Source organism: Emys orbicularis, chromosome 2 (genome assembly GCF_028017835.1).
Source record: "Emys orbicularis isolate rEmyOrb1 chromosome 2, rEmyOrb1.hap1, whole genome shotgun sequence".
NCBI classification, from domain to species: Eukaryota; Metazoa; Chordata; order Testudines; family Emydidae; genus Emys; species Emys orbicularis.
Window position 1 is genome coordinate 6,612,923 of NC_088684.1, and position 20,388 is coordinate 6,633,310.

The following is a 20,388-nucleotide window of genomic DNA, read 5'->3' on the forward strand; positions in this document are numbered from 1 at the left end:
AGCTTTTTCCTAAAAAAAGAAACACACACACACACACACATAAATCAAACCCTGATCTAGATTAGCTGCTGTTTTGGCTCAATGTGATGTTTCACAATTAGGTGCTTAGCGATAGCCATTTCTAGAGCTGGTGGAAATTGATCAAAAGTGAGATGAAAATTTTTGGTGAAACAAATGTTGTGGTGAAAAAGAATTGGTGAAAATTATGTTACGTGAGGACTTCTGATTAAAGTCTTTCATAATAAAACAACAACATTTGATCATGGAAAAATGCTGATGGAAATTATTTTGTTTCAAATGTTCAGATGAAAAAATTTGGACAACTTTCTGGGGGGACAAAAATGTTTTGTGCAAAAACCGTTTGACTTTTTTGTGTGTAAAAATGTTAATGAACTTTTTTCATGAAAAAATTGAGGAACATTTTTCATGAAAAATACATTGATGCACAATTTTTGATGAAAAAATGTCCCCGTTTTGTGTCCAGCTCTACCCATTTCCTTTCCTTCCACTAGCACCAGAAACCTGTTTCCCAGCTCTGTGAAGTAGTGAAGACAGGGTGGAGTGTAAGGAGAACAACCAGCCAGTGACTTGAATACAATAAAACAGAACATTCCAACCTACTGCACACAAGGGCCTAAGTGTTCCTCACCATCCCAATCTTTCCACAGGGGACTCCCACTCAACGTTTGGAAAGTGACATCCTTGCCCCGCATGTGCATGGAACCAAGCTACGGAAAGATATTTGAAATGACAAGAGCCAAAGAAAGGAAAGGTCTCGGGTTTCAAGTTCTGTTTTTATTGAAGAAAAGAAAAGAAGAAGAAAAAATAGATTTTTTTCCAAGTGTATGTTACTCATTTATCAGTTTGTCTCAATGTCCTACGGCAATATTCTCCGTATACTGAACGTCTCCAGGTACATAAGCAGGTCACTGTGGCTTCCAGGGGAGGTGGCTGGAAATAGGTCGAGTCTCAAAACAAAACAAAACAAAAAAAGGAAAAGACAATGAGGCCATGTGAACCTTTAAGCAAGGTTCGCGTTGAGTTTATCTCTTTGTTTTTAACAGTCAATGAAATGATCTACATTCTTTTTGTTGGTTTTTCAACGTCTCTATCTGGAGACGAGATGAATGGGTTTGTTGTTGACTTAAGAGAAGGTCTCTTCCCACTCTGCATGTCCCACTTTTCAGAGAGTTCAGGAAGTCCTCGGCAGAGGGACGTGGGGAAATACCCACCACGCCACTCTTGCTAGCCATATGCTGCAACCACTATATCTGGCCTCTCCCCAACAGCATCCTCTGAGCTGGCTTGTGTAGATTCATGGCTGAGAACCTAATTTTTCAGATTGGAGTGCGGTGGTCTTCTTGATCACAGGATGCAACAGCTTGGTAACTCCAGTTCCCTTTTTCTCCAAAAAGCTGGGCCAGGGGGGACAGAAGTGAGCAGGATATGTCTCTCTCACTCCCACCGCCATGCAATGGGACATCATAGACCAGCCAATGCTGAGCTTTCCCCTGGAGCCTTTGGCCAGCCAGCATCCTGGCTGGGTTCCCGCTGAATTAATCCCTGCTCCTTGTTCCCCCCAAGACAACCCCAATCCTCTTGGCCCTTCTGCCACCATATTTGCTCCCAGTGCCCTTTCGTTGCTCCCAGTTCCAGAGCAGGAAGACTCAACATACTGGCGATGGCTCCTCGTCATCCTCTCGCCACTAAAGTGTCGTGTTGACTTTGTTCCCCACCCTCCCCACCCATTCCCCCTTCTTTTACTTTTACAGGCTCATGTCCTCTTTGGGCCTACCCAGGGAAGATCGCGTTGTTCTGTACCTACTGCTACTAAGTTCTATAAAGTAATATTCCCCCTCTCTGCTGAGAACAATACAAAAGTTACTTCTTTTTACCAAAGGTTTCAAAAGAAACCAAACACTCTTCCTCACTCGCTTTCAATTGAATTTAATCAGCTTTTAAAATTTTGTTTTGTTTGTTTTTCCAGAAAAAAAAGTCCCTTTTTTCCTTTCTGCTCAGACCTCCGTCTGCAGGTCAATAATGTCTTGTCCCACCAGAGGGATGGTGGCACCTGTTTTCTCCCACTCTACAGTTTTTAGTTCTAAGGGAGATTGTGGTAAAGGTTCCATGTCCTTTTTAACCCATGATGGTGGCGAGTGGACCTTCCTGATTCCTTCCCAGGGTCTCTTGTTTGGTGTCTGCTGTTTTTCTTGCTACAAAGCAAAGGAAAGAAAGACAGAGAAAGGGGGAAAAAAAGAAAGTTACTGACAGTCCTGCAAACACTACCCATCACGCACTAGATTCCTTCTTCTGTCTTTTTTAAAGATAGGGTAAGGCGAAGATTTTCTATCACAATTCTTTCTTGAAAGAAAATTAGTTTTTTCAAATAAACAAGAGTTTGTTTTGTGCAAAATGGCTGCTTGCCATGGAAAATTTCAGTTTTTCCACAAAATACTGAACACCAAAATATTTCAGTTTTCAGATGAATATTTTCAGTATTTGAATTTCCACCAAAAAAAATCAAACATTTGCATGGAAAATTTAGAAGAAAATTATTTAGTTTTATTTTTCATAGAATTTTTTGCATAAAAATCATTTTTTCACCAGCTTTATTTAAAGGGCCACAGTCCATCTCTATATATCTAAAACTAAATCCACACCCAATAAACATCTCATAAATGTAATTGCTTCTTTTACTGATGATACCTGTGATGATTAAAGGCTCAATTCTGCAAAACTGAAATCAATAGTAGTTTTTCCACTGACTCGTCTTTTCTTTTTGTCCACATCTCTTCCAGACCAAACCCTTTTCTGTGGCAGGTGGTTTGCAGAGAACTTCATGCTGCTATTGTGTCTGGGAGAACCCATTTTATTCTAATGTTTGGGTGCTTTGTACGGCTCATAAAGCGTGAAAAGCATCCCTGTTAAAAAGGGAAAAGGGGGGAAAGCTTCATGGAACGCCAATTGAAAATATTATCTATGCATGTGTTTTCATTCACACATGAGATAAATGTCTATCAGGGATGGTCTAGACAGTATTTGGTCCTGCCATGAGGGCAGAGGACTGGACTCGATGACCTCTCGAGGTCCCTTCCAGTCCTAGAGTCTATGAATCTATGAGAATGAGAACACACCACAGATTATGAAACCCCTGGCAACCTCTGTAAAATATACTAGAGCATTCCACAATATGTTTGCAGAAACTTCAAAATGCCATTCATGGATTGATTGCAATGGTGTCACACTGGCATAAAGTTGCACTAACATAGTGGTGGAACAAGCCCCAAAAGCATCATTTGGAGTCAGTAGAAAAACTACTATTGATTTTAGTTTTGCAGAATTGAGCCTTTAATCATCACAGAAGAAGAAATCTGTTGTTACGCTTTCCTTGCACTAGTGTAACTGAGATCAGAACCTGGCCCTTAGTATGTAATTGTGCCATGCTCGAACTTATCTCCCATGCACTGCTTCAAACAGCACCTGAACTCAGTGGGAAAGAACTAGGTGAATGTGGCTCAGTGGTGAGCTGATAGGCACCGTGTCAGTGTATAACCAGCAGTCCAAAGACAAGATCTCACAATACATTGTAGTACCACAAGCCACTGATTTCAGTGCAAACCAAGTCCACATCTATGATACTTCACAGAAAGGGGCACAGGTGGTTGGATGGGTACACATCAATGTAGTAGGGAACTCCCCTCCCTTCTTGCAATGGAAAGACCTCCTTTGATTTGGTTATTCTTTAAGGCCACCTTCAGCAGCAGGACCCTGTTATTTTAAACTTGCCCTCCCACACAAGCTCAAGAGCTTTGCCAATGAACCTCAGTCTTGACCTTTAGCACCCCCCAGTACTCCAGGCCTGGCCCCCAACAACTCAGTTCTGCCAATATACTTTAAGCTTGACTTGTAACGGTCCCAGCCATTCCTGTGCTGGGTGTCTTCTGAGCACCGGAACCTGAACAAGCCAATCAGTGTGACGTGCTCTAGGGACATGAAGAACTGGGAACTACCCTGAGACCCAGCCAAGTCATCTGAACAGGTGACGCAAGCCAGCATTTAAAGTGTGGTTTTCAGAGGCCAGGGAGAGGAGCAGCCAGGGGAAGCCTGCCTTTCCTGTCCTGTTTGTGTGGCCAGACAGAGGTAGCCAGCCCGCATGCATGTCAACTCCCCCCAAATCGAAATTGTTTCGATTTCAATGAAAATTTGTTTGAAAGCAATTGAATCCTTTTGAATCAAAGCCTTTTCATTTTTCCTAAATTAATTTTCATTTCTAAATTTACTTTATTTCTTATAAAAATATAAAAAGGGTTGACATCAAAGCTGAATGTTTCAACTTTAGAGAAACAAAATAGGTCAATTGACCCAAAACAGTTTTTTTCCAGATTTTTTTTTTCATCAAACAATGTAAAACGTTGGGTGTTTTCCCCAATTTGGGCTGAAATATTTTTTAAATCTCAAAATGTTTCATGGGACGGAAAGTCCATTTCCCAGCCATCTCTACTGCTGCTTCCTCTTCAACTGCATGTAATATAACCTACCAGGCTCACTGCAGCCCAGATCCCAGGGCTGGGGAGACTGTGCACAACCAAAGAAAGGTAGGCAGCGTTGGTGCTCTTGGCCCATCGTTAAGGAAGGAAAGGGAGTCTAGAATACCAAGCAGCAAACCCTGATGTGCCAGCACTAAGAGGCACACCAGCAATAAGGAGCCAGGGCTCTGACGGAGCAATGGGAACCCTCTCCTCATCGTTTTGGTTAGTATTTCATCTACCTGCCTAGCTTGGTGATGCCGCACCTGTTCCCAGCAAGCTGTCTGGTTTTCACTATGTTGCACAGCTGTGTTTGACAGAAGCACTAACAGCGCAAGGCCCAAATTTTCTAGGGTGCCCTCCGATTTCGGGGGCTTCAGTTTCATGGGTGCCCAACCTCAGACACCCTGGGCCTGAGTTTAAGTGCTGAGAACTTGCAGGCCCCCCTTGACTTCAACTGAAAATATTTGGATCCAGTTTACATGCCCCAATGTTACACAGGAAGTCAATGGCTCAGCCAGAATTAGTACCCAGAATCCTCTGGGCTACTGCACCTTTGCTCCACCTACTTGATAACTCAGCTTCTTCTCTTTAAAAAGGCACCTGCTGTATGATAGGTTGGGGGAGAATAGGCAGGGGGTGCACCCCAAACTTCTGAAAACCATGTAAGGTGCATGATAAGGTCTGTTGTTGATGACAGTCCAGGGATGGTATATGGGTATCAGGGTAGCTGATGGAAGGTATACAGGATGGTGGGTAGCAGATGAGCTACGTGGGGTGCGGGGTTGCTGATGGATGGTATATGGGACATTGGACAGCTTAGAGATATTTTACGACTGAATTAATTAAGTTTCTCTGCAATTTTCATAACAGAATTTATTGTAGCAATTATTACACTTTATGTAGCGTTCCCTGTAAAAGACACTCTAATTTTCCTTTTAACCGTTGCTAATTATCGTTTCATCAAAGCCTTTAAAAAGTGCAGAGAGCATTACACATGTAATGCCGCAGGGACGTCCTGCCTGGGAGTGGGGGGCCCCTGCTGAGGGACTCACAGTGATTAGAACTGGGTTCCTAGGAGCAGAATCTCTATTTTCCAGATTCAACCCAGAGACTGGCCTTGTAGCCCTGAATGCTCAGCCCACAACCGCGCACTCTGTTCTGGCTGAATTTTCCCACCCTGAAGCAACATCTCCAGCTACCAAGCCAGCTAACAAAAAAAAAGGTAGCCAGCAAATGAGTGAATTAGCTCTGACATGCACTGGGATATGCCAGGCAGACACATGGCCTAGACTACTAATTACCTACAACAGTATGTTCTTTGGGAAGATCTGAAAAGCCTTTTGAAAGCTCAGGCTGGCAGTGGGGAGAAGGGAGAGAGGGGAGTTTCTCCAGAAGAGCCTTTGATGAGCCTCGGAACCATATGGTACATTTCTGATGGTGCAAACCTTCAGCTGAGAGCCACATTTCTAGCAGAGGATATAGAGACACAAAGCAGAGCTCCTCAACCTTGTCCATAACAGGATTCCCACATCCAGACCCTTGCCCCGTGCAGCCTGGAGGTGTGATTTACAATCATTTCTTCCTGCCACTCTGGGATATGTCAATGAAAGCACCAGTGAACAGTCTCCTGGTGATTGAGCAGGAGGAACTGGTTGCAAAGTGACTGGATCAAGCCATGTCTGGAGAAGACCACAAGAGGCCAGGGCATAGCCATCTCAGGAACAGCTGAAATTTTTCAGATGAATTATTCACTTGTCATAATACACAGATTCAGGTTAACCAAAACCGCTTGTGAATTTGGGTCAAATTCAGTGAATAGTTTTGGCCAAAAAGAGACAAAATTAACACAAAACATTCTGTTTCAACACTTTCTAAGCTACATAGTTCAACTTTTGGTTTCATAATGATGTTTCATTTCAAAATTTTGCTAGATTATTTGCAAAAGCAACTAAACAAAAAAGGATACCCCTCTCCCCACCCCCACCCAAAAATAAGCCAAATGAAAAATAAATACATAAAAACTCATTTCAGGTTTAACAAAACTTTTCATTCAATCGGAAACAAATTCTTTCCCCCTCCCCCAATTTTTCTGGTTTGGCCACTGAATCAAAAAAATCAATTTTTTACTCAGCTCTACTTAAGAACACCCTCTGTCAAGAACCATAGAAGATGAGGGTTGGAAGGGACCTGAGGAGGTCATCTAGTCCAACCCCCTGCTCAAAGCAGGACCAATCCCCAGACAGCTTTTTACCCCAGACCCCCTGCAGGATTGAACTCACAACCTGGGGTTTAGCAGACCAATGCTCAAACCACTGAGCTATCCCTCCCCCTCAGGGTCCTATTAGGGGTCAAGGCTAGAGCTGGGCAAAGCTTTTATGCCTGGTTTCAGAATTTGTTTCTGTGATGGGGTGCCTGCCCCACACTGGGCTCCAAGGGGTTCGTTCGTAGAGCCTTAGGGAGACTGCGCAAGAGGCATTCAATCAGAGAAGGGCTCAGAGGAACAGCCAATCAGGGCCTGGCAGGCCCATATAAAAAGAGCTGCAGGGCATAGCAGCTCCAGTTGCTTCCTGGAGCTCAAGGAGGGAGGACCAGTTGCCTTGCAGGAGGAGGAGGAAAGCTAGCCCCTTGGAAAGAGCAGTGCTGGGCAGGATCAGGGGAGGGAGCTCCTGGCTGACTGCTAAAACTGGCATGCTGAAGCCCTGAGATAAGGGCAGAGAAGGTGCTGGGTCTGCGGGGAAGCAGCCCAGGGAAAGGTATGGAGAGGTTGGAGAGGATGCAGCACATGGCTGCCATCTACAGGTTCCCTGGGCTGGGACCAGGAGTAGTGTGGGGGGGAGCAGGTCCCCCTCTCACCTCCACTCGCCACTGAGAAAGTGGCTGGAGCGTCGCACTGCGGTACATTCCCCCGGAAGGGGGGAGCACAGAGTGTGGCACAGCCGGAGGGCTGTGTCCTGAAGAGGATGCCGTGGTCCTTAGAACGACACGGGTCCAGGAGCAGAAGTGACGGTGGCGAGACATCACCAGAAGAGGGCGCACGGGCTAGCAGAGCCAATCCCCGGGACAGCCGCAGTGGTGAGTCACGCCCGTCACAGTTACAAACATAAAACTTGACCCAGGCTTGCAGAAAGTTCACAAGCAGTAGATATATGTCTCCGAGAGCCAGACCAGGCTTCAGAATGAGAGTAGGGCTGGGTTTTGAGTGAGCTTGGGGTTGGATATCGGGATAAGCGAAAGGCCAGAAATTGGGGCAAGAGGAGGCCAGGTTTTGGGATGAGCCTGGCGCTGAATTCTGGGCTGAGTCTGGGGCCTCTACATGTATATCTACACAGTGTTTTGAAGCCTGCAGAAGCGAGCCTCCCAGTCCAGGTGGACAGACTCAGCTTACTAGTGGAGCCTGAGCTAGCGTTCTAAAAAGAGCTATGTAGACAGTGCTTTGAAGTTTTGCTTGAGCTGGGCTAGGCTTCATAGCCTGAGCTCCAGTCCGAACTCCACTTCAAAGCACTGTCTATACAGCTATTTTTAGTGCACTAGAGCGAGTCCTGCTAGCTCAAGTCTGTCAACCCAGGCTCGGAGGCTCGCTTCTGCAGGCTCCAACACACCGTGTAGACATACCCTAAGTGACTGTCAGCCCATTTCTGGCTCAAAACATGTCCAGTTTAGACTTTATCATAGAATAGCAGGGTTGGAAGGGACCTGAGGAGATCATCTAGTCCAACCCGCTGCTCAAAGCGGGACCAATCCCCAGGACTTTTTTTTTTTTTTCTTTAACCCCAGTTCCCTAAATGGCCCCCTCAAGGATTGAACTCACAACCCTGGGTTTAGCAGGCCAATGCTCAAACCACTGAGCTATCCCTCCCCTCCATGGTAGACTGGCCCTTTGAACATTGGACTTTGTTCAAATCCAAAACTCCGACCAAGGCCCAGGGGGGCTCACACCCCTTGAGAGCGAAAATAAAAGGTGTGCAAGAACCCCCGGCACAAGGAATCCACGGAATTTTACACAGCTCCTTTTGGAATCGCATTTGCTGGTCTCGACAAAAGTAAAGAACGAGCTGCAAAACTAGACACTGAGAGAGAGGACTTTTGTGTGACTCAAACTCTCCCAATGGTGCCGGATCAAAGAACGCCCAGGGAGCGGAACTGCAGGAGAATCACTTTCATCGCTTTCAAAGCAGGCGCTGAGCAAGGAGACCCTTACCTTGAAACCTGTACAGGCTCATCTTTTATACTATGCTCTTGCAGAGTGCGTCGGCTTCCGACAACACCCAGTAAAAGCCTCACTTAGAACCTCTGACTAAGTTACTAGGAGGAGCAGCTTACAGAGTGGCTCTACATGGCTCTCTACCATCCCTGCTTTAACGTTCCCAGCTCTTGGCTGGAGAGAGACAGAGCTTGGGGGAGGGGTTGTCCTCTATCTGGCCCATAGTCTGTAATCATCAGGTACTGATTAGCATTTGAATAGAGAAATGCGTTAGCAACAAGGTTTCCAGCGGCTTAACTTGGGGTTTTTTTTAGCAGACAGGATCTGGGCAACAATTCGTATCAGCCAAAGAATGACCCAACGGGAGGGACACAGAGTGACGCTGGCTATTCAGTAGGTGGAACTCGATCTTCTGAGCCAGTAATAAACCAACCCCCCAGCATGGTACAGCCAGAGCAGCACAAAGTGATCTTAAATTGCCCTAGAGGGACACTGTAGGATCCCTTTGGCTGGGAGTGAGGGCAAGCTGGCTGAGTCTTCACCCAGATCGGAGGGGGAAGACTGACGCAATTGGGGGAAGGTGATATCAGCTGCCTCTGTCGAGGGAATGTGCCCATTTTTTGCAAGCCAAGGGCCGGTTGGATGCCCAGATGGCAGCAGTGGCCAAGAGTGCTTTTAATCGTTTGTGTTTGCTCGGGAGGCTGCCACCGCTTCCCTTTGCTCGCAGGGAGCGTGTTACACCTTCACTCTGTGACCTGCGCTCTCTTGGTTGCAACCTATGAATCCTTAAATGAGTTGGGTCCTGGTTACTTCAAAGAACACCCTTCCCCACTGCTAGCATGACAGGCAGCATCCTCTCAGGGCCCTGACCTAAAATTCTCCCCAGTTTACTCATGAAGGGATTGAAGGCAGATGCTTTTTGGAGATGAGATTAATAGATTTGAAGGCCAGAAGGGCCATTATGGTCATCTAGTCTGACCTCCTGGATAACACAGGCCAGAGAACCTCATCCAGGGATTCCTGCATCCAGCCCAATAACTTCTGGATCTCTTAGTGACATGTTCAATCTTGATTTGAAGACTCCAAGAGAGGGTGAATTTACCACATCCCTTGGCAAGCTGTTCCAAGAGTTAATTACTCTCTGTGTTAAAAATCTGGATCCTTACTTCAACTTGAACTTTGCTGACTCCAAATTCCAGCCACGACGTCTTGTTATGTCTTTGTCTGCTAGATTTAAGAGCCCTCTAGTAGTATACTTTATCATCTCTTTGGCAGTGAAATTTACATCCCTGACTGGTTCATCAGAGCCCAGACATGTAAGACCCATTTATTTTAGCCGCAGTACTTGGGCGGAAGTAATGGGAAATCCTTGCTTTAAATACAGATGGAGTTTGGAGAGCGTTGTCCTTATGTTTTGAAAATTAGTCCTATTGGGTGATGTAGTTTCTATCATAAACTGCTGGACATGTGCCCACTGCACTGGCTGGGCAGGTTTTCATAAACTGAAATAAACAGATGAAGAGGTACATAGATAATATACCGCAGGGGACGATCCCACCCTGGTCTTGAACTAGGCAATTTAATTGGTCTCTGAGACACAGGATTAATTTAGTATTAGCAATGCTCTGTGGGAGGCATAGAAATAATTGCGGTTAACGCTGCTACTACAAACTGGACTTTCCTATCCCGACTAGTCAGGGTTAGATTATCTATATAAATGCCTTTGGGTTTTGGCCCACATTTGAAGAAGCGCGACAGCTTGTCTCTCTCACCAACAGAAGTGGGTTCAATAAAAGATATTACCCCACCCACCGTGTCATCAGGTTTCAGATACATTCTCCATTTCATGAGCTATTCCTTTGCTCCTCCCCATCCCACAGCAGAGCCTCTGGCACCAAATCTCGTTAACTCCAATGTTCATTAGGAACCTGATCCACAGCCCTTTGAATACAATGGGAATACACTGATTTCAATGGTCTTCGACTCAGGCTCCAGGGCCCAAATTCAGCAAGGTTTTCAGATACATGCCCAGATGTAAGCACCCACTTAAGTACCCATGGGACAACTCACTGAAAGCACTTGGGCCCAGATCCCCACAGGCATCAGTGGAATCAATAGGAATTAGGAGCCTAAACACCTTTGAAGGCCTGGGCCTTTGTGCTCCAGGGCCTGCTGATGTGCTGAAAAGATTCAGTACCCTGCTGAAATCAGGGCTAAGGAGAGCACTTCCTCCTCCTCCTTCAAATTCCTCCTTAAAAGTCTGCTTTGCCATGACGCCTACAAAAAACCCGACTACGGTTAGGCTGCTGGTGTGTGGCTGGGCATAAGTAACTAGACATAAGTCAGACCTCATTTCTTAGTTGGCATGACTGGGAAGGTGCATGGAAGGTTAACAGTATGCTGGTGTCAGGGTATCTGTGCTAGCTACGATAAGTAGGAATGCCCTGGTGCTAGGAACGATGGAGAAGATAAAGCTGAACTGTACAGATCAGGTTCTACACATGAACAGCACATGGATAGAGCATGCTGTACAAGTTCCTGAAAATAACCAAGCCAATCATGAAGCACAATGCAATATAGAGTTAAAAATGCATGTACTAGTGTTACTACACAGGTACATAATTTAAAGTTTTGCTGTGTACCATGGATGTGTGGTACCCCCTATACCCACCGCCTCTAAGCTTGAGTTTGAGCTTTGCTGTGTGCCAAATAAAGGAACCTAAGTGACGAGACTGGAGTTGAACTGAGTCCTTGGGGAACTGAGTGGAAGAGGTCCCGGGGGAAACCCAACAGTGTTCTGAGACCACTGCTGATCATGCTGACCAATACTGTCACACGGTTTCCTTCTACACCCCCGTCAGTCTACCTGGATCCATCTGTTGTCTCTTGTCTTATTCTGAGATTGTAAGCAACTCGGGGCAGGGACTGTCTTTCTGGCCTGTGTTCTCCCAGCACCTCGCACAACGGGGGCCTGGTCCACGACTGCAATCAGAAAATAATTAATAATAACAATAAATAACACTAATTTCCCTCTCCGTCTCTTTACATCTGAATGTTAATAACCTTGTGAGCTCATGGAAAGTAGGGCATAAGAATGCTGACACTTTAGTAGATCATGATGGTGGCATGTGATTTATTGGACAATATCCTCAGCGAGTATAAATTGATTTATACCAACTGAGGATCTGGCCCTTTATTTGTAGCTGAGAAATTGTGTCTAACAGTCAGAAGAGGATACAAGCAGTCAGGACTCTCAAGTCCTATTCCAAGTCACCCCGAGCGACAGACTTCCTCATCTGTGAGAAGAGTGTAGCAATAATACTTATCTTCTCATAGGAACACCATACTGGGAGAGAGCTCCTAAGTCATCATGTCTAGTCCAATGCTATCATGGGCAACTCCGTCATAGAAACCCATTAATAAACTTATCAAGGATGTGTTGAAGGATTAAAGAGTACAAATTGCTTTAAGGGTACCTAGGGAAAAGTATCCCATGAAATGCAGAGGATTCCTGTTACTCAACTGTAGCTCTTTTCTGAAGGTATTTGGAGAAGAGTGTTTTAATACCAAATATGAACAACTTATAAACAGTAACCACTTGTGATGGCTGCATTCCCAGGACACCTTCCCAAGCCCCACCTGTGAGACCCAAAGCCAGTTCCTCCCAGCTCTTTCTGCAGAACGGATAGTGGTTGCAAAATGGTTCATTTGAGAGAATCCAGCCAGATGCGATGACGGACTAATCATTTTCAGACCGGTACGAAGTGGCTCAATGGAACACAAGGGGGACTGTCACTCGAATTCAAAACAACAGAGCAAGCACCAATTCTAGACTTCATCAAAGGCATTTTCTCTCAAGTAGATATTTGCCCTGAATTTCAGCTGCAAGTTTCTGATCTGAGGGAGGGGGAGTGCCGGGAGGAGTCGTGGAAGGATTAGGAGAAGCTTCATAACTAGGAGATGAAACCTGGCAATGAAACATGCTGCCTGGAGGGGTTGGAAAATTGCCATTGCTGGAGATAGTCAAGGCAAGACTAGACAGCCATCAATTGGAGGGGTGCTTAGGGAGAATGAAATCAAAACTTTAGCAATGCAGGTTGATGAGCAAGAAGACCCACTAGCTGTCCCTTCTCCTCCATGGTACTATGGAGGTTACGAGGCATTCCAGGATGCTCGTGATCTCGTTTGTGTCCAAAAGCTGAGGAGTTTTCTACCGGTGAGGGAATGTGTTTGGAGTCATGCGTCATGGCGGGGTTGGGACTTGTCTACAAAGCTCTCTGATGCAAAGCAGAAAGGCAGACTTACGCTAACGTTAGTTTTATCACTTCCACCAGAAGAAACACTCCACCGTTTTATAACCTAAACACACACAGAAAAGAAACGGGGGGGTTTAACAAAGGTATCCGTGGTATCTAAAGGTTGCCTTCTCTGATATGGGGTCCACCTTGTAGGGCAGATGGCAGCCAGTGCAAGGAATGACAGGAAAGGGGTGCAGGAGGGAAGTGATAGTTTTTCTTATTAGCTTAGGACTTTGCATAACCAAACCCCACTATTGACCACTGAATACCAATGCTTAGAAGGCTCCTTATTTAATGCACCTAAGGTAAGAAAGGTCATGGCCAGAAAGTGAATCAGGCTGCTCTGTGTGAATATTTAAATTATACATCTCCTCAGTCTAACTCCAGCACCTGCCTAAAGCTGTTACCATCCGAAAGCCCTTTGGTGCGGTATCTGGAACCAAGTCTCCTAACATTAGGCTACCAAATAAGCTCAGCTACTTCTCTGAAATATCTGAACAACCTGAGTTTGTAAAGCTGGCCTAGGAATGTTACATGGAGAGGCTTTCTTGCCATATTTAGGCTCTTCTGCTCCCAGTCCTGGGCCAAACCCGGGAAATACAGAGGAGCATAGCAAGTGAAGGGTAGTACTGACTGTCCATCTCAAGTAATGATCCATTTGGAGTCTGGGCAAATAATAGGGCTGGTTCTTGTATAAGCTGTTTGCCAGCCTGAGGGTCCTAGTCATTCTGAACAGCCAGTCCCCACAAGCAGACCCCTTGCAGTAAACCACAAGCACAGTAAAACCAGGGATTGCATGGAGAAAAACCCTGACTCCCAACACCATTGACTGCACGATCCCAGCCCAGATCCCAGTGTTACATCTGGGCCCTGTGTTTATAATGGAACCAACCAAAACCTCTCACCCTATCACACTCTGAACCATGGGGCTCTAACTAAATCCTAACAAAAGCCCCAGCAGTCACTCACTGGCTGGTCCTTTTGGCCATGCTACAGATGGCCATGAATGCCAACTCTGCCTTCTCTTGAAGATGGATGGGGGAAATTCCAACCAACAGAGAGAAATCCCACTTTGGGGCAATCCCTAAGAGTCTCACAGAGAACAGCCCTGAGCCAGGCTGCCCACCACTCTGCAGCTGCTACTTATTTTCCCTCTCTGCTGGACTAGATTAAATTCCTTGCCAACCATTTGGCACCAGCCCAGCAGGCATGGAGGGGCTCAGACACCAGAAAGATGGCCCTTTGGCCAGCCTGCTTTTCCTTACTGCTGCAGCAAAAGTTCTTTGCCACTATGGTTCTTTCATGCTGGACCCGATTTGGCCACAGTGCATGCCTCCCCATACTAGTGCAACATGTGCCTTCCCTGTGGTGGACTCACTCCTTGGAGGGGACGTCCCTACAGGGGCCACCTCACAGACTGGATGGCTTAGAACTTTACATCGATACATACGCTGGAGCTAACAGCCACAGTAAAATTCAGTGTCATGCACACAATTGCACAGGGCCAGAAGCAGCCTATGGGCCTTTCTTGTTTCCAGATCCTATTCTTTTCCCCTCCGTGGCGTTCCCCTGTATTCTTCCAACATCGCCTCCCTGCCACTGAAGGTCTCTCAGAAGGTCGCTCAGAAAAAGTTCCTAACTGTGAGAACAGTAGGACAGTGGAACAGATGCCTAATGTGGGCGTGGAAGCTCTTTCATTGGAGGTTTTCAAAAGGAGGCTGGCTAGCCATCTGTCTGGGATGGTTTAAACCAGGGATCAGCAACCTTTGGCACGCAGCCCATCAGGGAACTCTGCTGGGGGGCCGGGATGGTTTGTTTACCTGGAACCTCTGCAGGTTCGGCCGATCGCGGCTCCCACTGGCCGCAGTTCGCTGTTCCAGGCCAATGGGGGCTGCGGGAAGCAGTGTGGGCTGAGGGATGTGCTGGCTACCACTTCCCGCAGCCCCCATTGGCCTGGAACAGCAAACCGCGGCCAGTGAGAGCTGCGATCGGCCAAACCTTCGGACGCTGCAGGTAAACAACCCGTCCCGGCCCGCCAGCGGATTTCCCTGACTGGCCGCATGCCAAAGGTTGCCGATCCCTGGTTTAGACACAACAAATCCTGCATCTTGGCAGGGGGTTAGACTAGATGACCCTTGCGGTCCTTTCTAACCCTATGATTCTAAGCCACCACACAACAGGTCACTGCCACAAGTGCTTTTAATGGAACCCCTGTCCTGAGGTCTGACTCCTTCAGCAGCATCCTTCTCCTTTCCCAGACCATCTGAAGGCGCTGCTGCCTCCACAGCATAAATCCCACCTCCCTGACAGTCCAACCGTCACAACTTATGCTGTCCACTCCTGCCTTGGATTTGAGACCAGCTCCCATAGACAGTAACGGGATCTGACCCATCTCCACTGCACCCCCCTCTGCTCCCCAGTCCACACCGTAAAGGTGTTAAAGTTTCCATTTACTAGGTGTCGAGAAGATGGACACCACAGACACAAGCTGAACCGCACAGCCTCACAAGACACGAGGAATAGAGCTCAGAAGTGTATGTATCAGCACTACAAGCTGTTGCCATGTGAGCTAGAGGAGAGTGAACATGTCACTGGCTGTGCAGTAGCATTATGATTTTACACACACACACACACACACACACACACACACACACACACACACACACACACACACACACACAGATATTGAGAGTGGAGTGACACTGAAGTGCAGGGTTCTGGTAAGAGCCCCTATATTTTCCTCCATCCCCATGCTCATCATGGTTCTTGGAGCGGGAAGCCAGTAGCTCCAAAGGGTGAGTGACTGACCTTGCTCTCCGTTGTCGGAGACTCCTTCTCCTTCTCCGCATGCTGCAGCTTCCTGTTCAGGTCCTGGAACATGTCCTGGTGACGCTTTCTCGTGTGCATGATTTTCTGAAGCAAAGACGTGTGCGACAGGTCAGCAAACCTTTCTCCCCTTAAGATTCATGGCATTAGAGTCTACCCTGCCCTCACCAACTAGGAAACTGCCAAAGTGGGCACCTAGGTTCAAGTTAGGTGCCCAAATCCCTTTGAGGAGCTTGGCCCTAGATACTAGAAATCTAGATCTCGCTACAGGCAGGAAAATTCCAGCCTACACCAAACTAGCTGAGTCTTGGCTAGTTACAGGATTTGTGACAAACCTGAATCTCAGCCTGAAAGCTCTCCAAGGGTTGCAAAGCTTTTGAAGAAGTGTGAGGCCTGAGTTCGAATCTAGTTCAACATGTGAGTTTCAGAATTTGGAGCCACACAGTGTCCCTATTTCATACTGAGCCCAGGGTCCTAAATTTTGGAGCAAACCTAGGAGCCCAGGCTTCAAGCAAACTCCCTTCTTCCCCATGCAATCCCAGGAGTGATGGCTGATTTTGGAATGAAGCAGTAGCTTTGAAGAGGAAAGATGGTTTGATGCCTTCACCACCCAACCATCCTTCCCCTTCAAAGTGACGGCTTCATTGCACTGCAATAGGACTGAGGAGACCTGCGTTCAGTTCCCAGCTCTGCCAGAGATTTCCTGTGTGAAGCCTGGCTTCCTCTTTAAAGCACCTGCTTCCCCCTTCTGTGCCTCAGATCTCCCCATCTGGAAGACGTGGATACTTCCTCATCTCCGAGGGGCGTGGGGAGGCTCCTTAATCTTGTGAGGAGCTCCCATGCCAGGATGATGGGGACCATCTGAGCAGATTTCATGTTTGGGGGCAGTTCTACACATACAGTGCTGCACTGGTGAGCGTCTCCTGTTGGCGTAGTTACTCCACCTCCGCGAGAGCCAGGAAACTCTCCTGCCGACATAACACTGTCTACACCGGGGTGAGGTCGGTATAACTACGCCGCTCAGGGGGTGGATTTTTCACACCCCTCAGCGATGTAGCTATACCGATATAAGTCTGTAGTACAGACCTGGCCTAAGACTCAGGACCTCTGACCCTTCTCACACTGGCTGGAAAGTGGCCCAGACTCCTGATGCTGGTATATTGTAGTACAGCTTTCTATCGGCATCTCACTGACAGATGGAATTGTTTACAGGCCTTGTGCAAACTGACTTAAAATCCTCATTTACAAACATTTACTCAGCAGTTGCTGCTCAATAAATGAAGCCATACCAAATAAGTGTAAATCCCACGTTTGTTTAGATACACAGGAAAAATAACAGGAGTACTTGTGGCACCTTAGAGACTAACAAATTTATTAGAGCATAAGCTTTCGTGGGCTACAACCCACTTCTTCGGATGCATATAGAGTGAACCACTCTATATGCATCCGAAGAAGTGGGTTGTAGCCCACGAAAGCTTATGCTCTAATAAATTTGTTAGTCTCTAAGGTGCCACAAGTACTCCTGTTATTTTTGCGGATACAGACTAACACGGCTGCTACTCTGAAACCTGTCATAGATACACAGGGCGAACCTCCCTGTTCAGCCAGGCTGGCTGAAGCCGCCTGTCCGCTTCTAGCCCTTTCCCTGGTTCTTTGGTGAAGGCAGTAGGGGAGCGCCCGCTGGGAAAAGCAGAGCCTGGTCCTCTCCCCCACCTCACCCCTCCATAAAAGGACTTAAAGGAGGAACTGCTCACCTCAAAATCTAGCTCTGCATACCGGGATTTCCGTCTCTGCAGATTCAAAGGGAAAGAAAGATTGGTAAGTGATGATACGGGTTGATCACACTCCTGCATAGTGGCTAGAGACAGAGAGACAGCCCCTGCCTCCTTCCCCACCCTGCTCTGCCTGCACCATGCAGCTCTGGCTCTGATACAAAGGGTGATAGAAGCAACTTTGGTCACTGCCCCAGGGGAGAGAACCTGTGTGTGAGCTCTGGGAGCACCAGAGACCAAAGCCTGAAGGACGCATAGGAGAGGTTGAGAGACACATCCTATAACAGGGGACAAAGGAGACAGATGCCGCAAGACTGTTAGAACTGGGGCCAAGTATAAGAACCAAGAGGGACTAAACGTCTGCTAAGGCGGAACCCGGCTGGGTGGGAATTCTATACTTGGGAGAGTTGTTACAAGATGAAATGAGCTGCCAAAGGACAGCAGTCAGAAGAAGCAGCAGGAAAAAAAAAAAAGGAAATCCAGCACTCATGTATACCCTCTGCAATGCCACCGACATCAATAGGGTTGCAGGGGATGTCTGTGAGGGAGAATTGCACACATAGAGCTTAACTCTGCAATCACTGGAATTTTCCTGTAGCTTCCCGTACCTGTATTTACCTATCTCTTCCCAGAAGGGTTGAAAGCATCAAAGCCAACCAGAAAGTTTAGCCACATGCCTGCGATTAAAATGAATGGGAGTGGTCTGGCTAACACCTCATGAATAATCTTTGAATACTGTCAATACATCCAGTTTCCATAGGGCTGATGGGAGATAAAGAGAACCTTGCAGCCTGCATCTGCTGGATTTAAAAAAAAGGGGCTAAGAAACTCTTTGGCTCCTTCCCATCCTAAAATCTTTGATCAAAATACCCAGTGCTGGAACTAGGAGGGAGGGAAAGCTTCAAAAACAGATTGGACATTGATATGGAAAAGAGACGGCATCTGCATTGTAACTACCTAGGATGAAAACTATAAGGGTTCTTAATCCTCAAGATTCAAACTGTAACTTGATATCACTAGCGGAGGTCATGAGGAAATTTCCCCTCCCATTAAAGAGGTATTGAAACTGCACAGCTGGGTACATTCAAGGCAGGGTTCTACTCTTGGAACATCTGGCATAGGCCACTGTAGGAGAGAAGGCATCAACATAGAAGGAAAAGCGTGGCATGAACAATGTGACAACTGGGATGTTCTTATGGATGAAAGCGGCCGCAGGTTGCCTGCTTACCTCCAAGGAGCTCATGGAGAGGGTGGAGACTGTCTCGCTCTTGGGCACCATGCCCAAGTTCCCTGAGTCGCCCGGGTCGCACAGGCTGTTGGGGATCTGCGACTCGCTGCAGAGGTTCTGCTGCTGCTGCTGCAGCATGGGGGAGCCCTGCACCTCGGTGCATGTCATAGCCATGGGCTCCCTGGGCGGGCTCTTGACGATGAAGCCCGGGTCAGTTGCCATGCTGAGGTGGATGAGCCGGGTTTGGGGCATCTGGTCTATGTTGATGCTGTATTTGCCATCGTCCTTGGGTGGCTTGGCCCGCAGGGTGGAGGAACTGTTGCTGGGCAAGATGACGTAGCTGGTGTCCAGGGATTGCTCCTGCGCCCGGGAGAGCTCAGAGTCCAGCTTCTTGAAGATGTCCCCATCGCAGATGTAGATAGACTTGGGCGGCTGGTTCTTCTCCTTCTTCAGAGTGAGCGTGTGGTTGCTGAACTCATTCAGGTTGATGGCCCCCAGGTAGTGCGGGGAGCCCTGGAGGTGCATCTTAGAGACGTTGGCTGGAAGACTGTTAAAGTTCGAGGACCCCTTCTGGTGATGGAGCTTCAGCTTCTCCTCATCCTGCAGCGACGGGCGCTTCAGCGTGCCCGTGATGGCCGAGGTCCTGCACGTGGTGATGTCTTTATTCAGCACTGCGGGCGACAGAGAAGCATCCTCAGCACCTCAGACTCACCTCACCTGAGCTCCACACACAACGTCAACCATCTCACCACAGTCAAACCCCCTTGGCATGTTCCCTCCACTCTCTCAGACAGAGGTTAAATGGAGGATCAATGCTTCTGGCTCCTAGACCCCATGTCCGTGACATGCCCACGCTTGCGACTGGGCCAGTGCTTACATTGGGGGGTAATTATACCACAGGTTTTGAAGTTCTCACCCCCTGCCTCGAAGCCAAAGGGAGCTAAATGAGTGCTCATTATTCAAATAGGAAAGAACCTTAATCTGAGGGTGGGGCAATCATGCCAAGTCGGAGATATAAACAGGACACACACACAGAGAAACAAACACAGCTGTTCCTCGTCTCGTTCAAATCTTCTTTGCTGCTCAGCTGGTTCTAGGCTGCAACAGAAATGTTAATAAGCTCGTGACATCAGCCTGGATGTCCTCAGAGGATAACGTCACAGGGTTCTGGGGTGGGCGGGGCTGAATGCTACTTACCCAGCATTTCAGCATGGAAAAGGGGAAACAATTCCAGCCAAAACCAACCAAAAAACCAGGCTCTTTTTACACATTTTTTTTCCAATGCAGCAGACAGGAGAGGAGACAAAGCAGAGGCTTTGCTGTGACCTGGCACCATACAGCCATTCCCATCAAGGTACTATATGGCACAGGTGGATTTCTGGTGCTGCGGTTTCACTGCTCACTTGTGCCAGGCATGGTGAGTGCTAAATGAGCACTCCAATGGGTGCAGGGCAGGCAGGGCAAAATCAAAGGGAAGCCAGGAGAAACAAACCAACCATAAACCATCTTTGAAAGCCAGACCTGCTGCACGGTG

General features: G+C 47.3%; 1 protein-coding gene across 1 annotated transcript in view; it reads right to left on the minus strand.

Moving 5' to 3' along the window:
* Nucleotides 1–2,015: 2,015 nt before the first annotated feature.
* The window catches only part of ADGRB1 (adhesion G protein-coupled receptor B1), a 278,120-nt gene continuing 259,747 nt past the window's right edge, over nucleotides 2,016–20,388 (minus strand). The window contains exons 29-32 of the mRNA XM_065398580.1: nucleotides 18,855–19,525; nucleotides 17,609–17,644; nucleotides 15,837–15,941; nucleotides 2,016–2,213 (exon numbers count right to left, since the gene is read on the minus strand). Of these exons, the coding sequence (XP_065254652.1) occupies nucleotides 2,016–2,213; nucleotides 15,837–15,941; nucleotides 17,609–17,644; nucleotides 18,855–19,525 (1,010 nt within the window). The remainder of the gene's footprint in view (nucleotides 2,214–15,836; nucleotides 15,942–17,608; nucleotides 17,645–18,854; nucleotides 19,526–20,388) is intronic.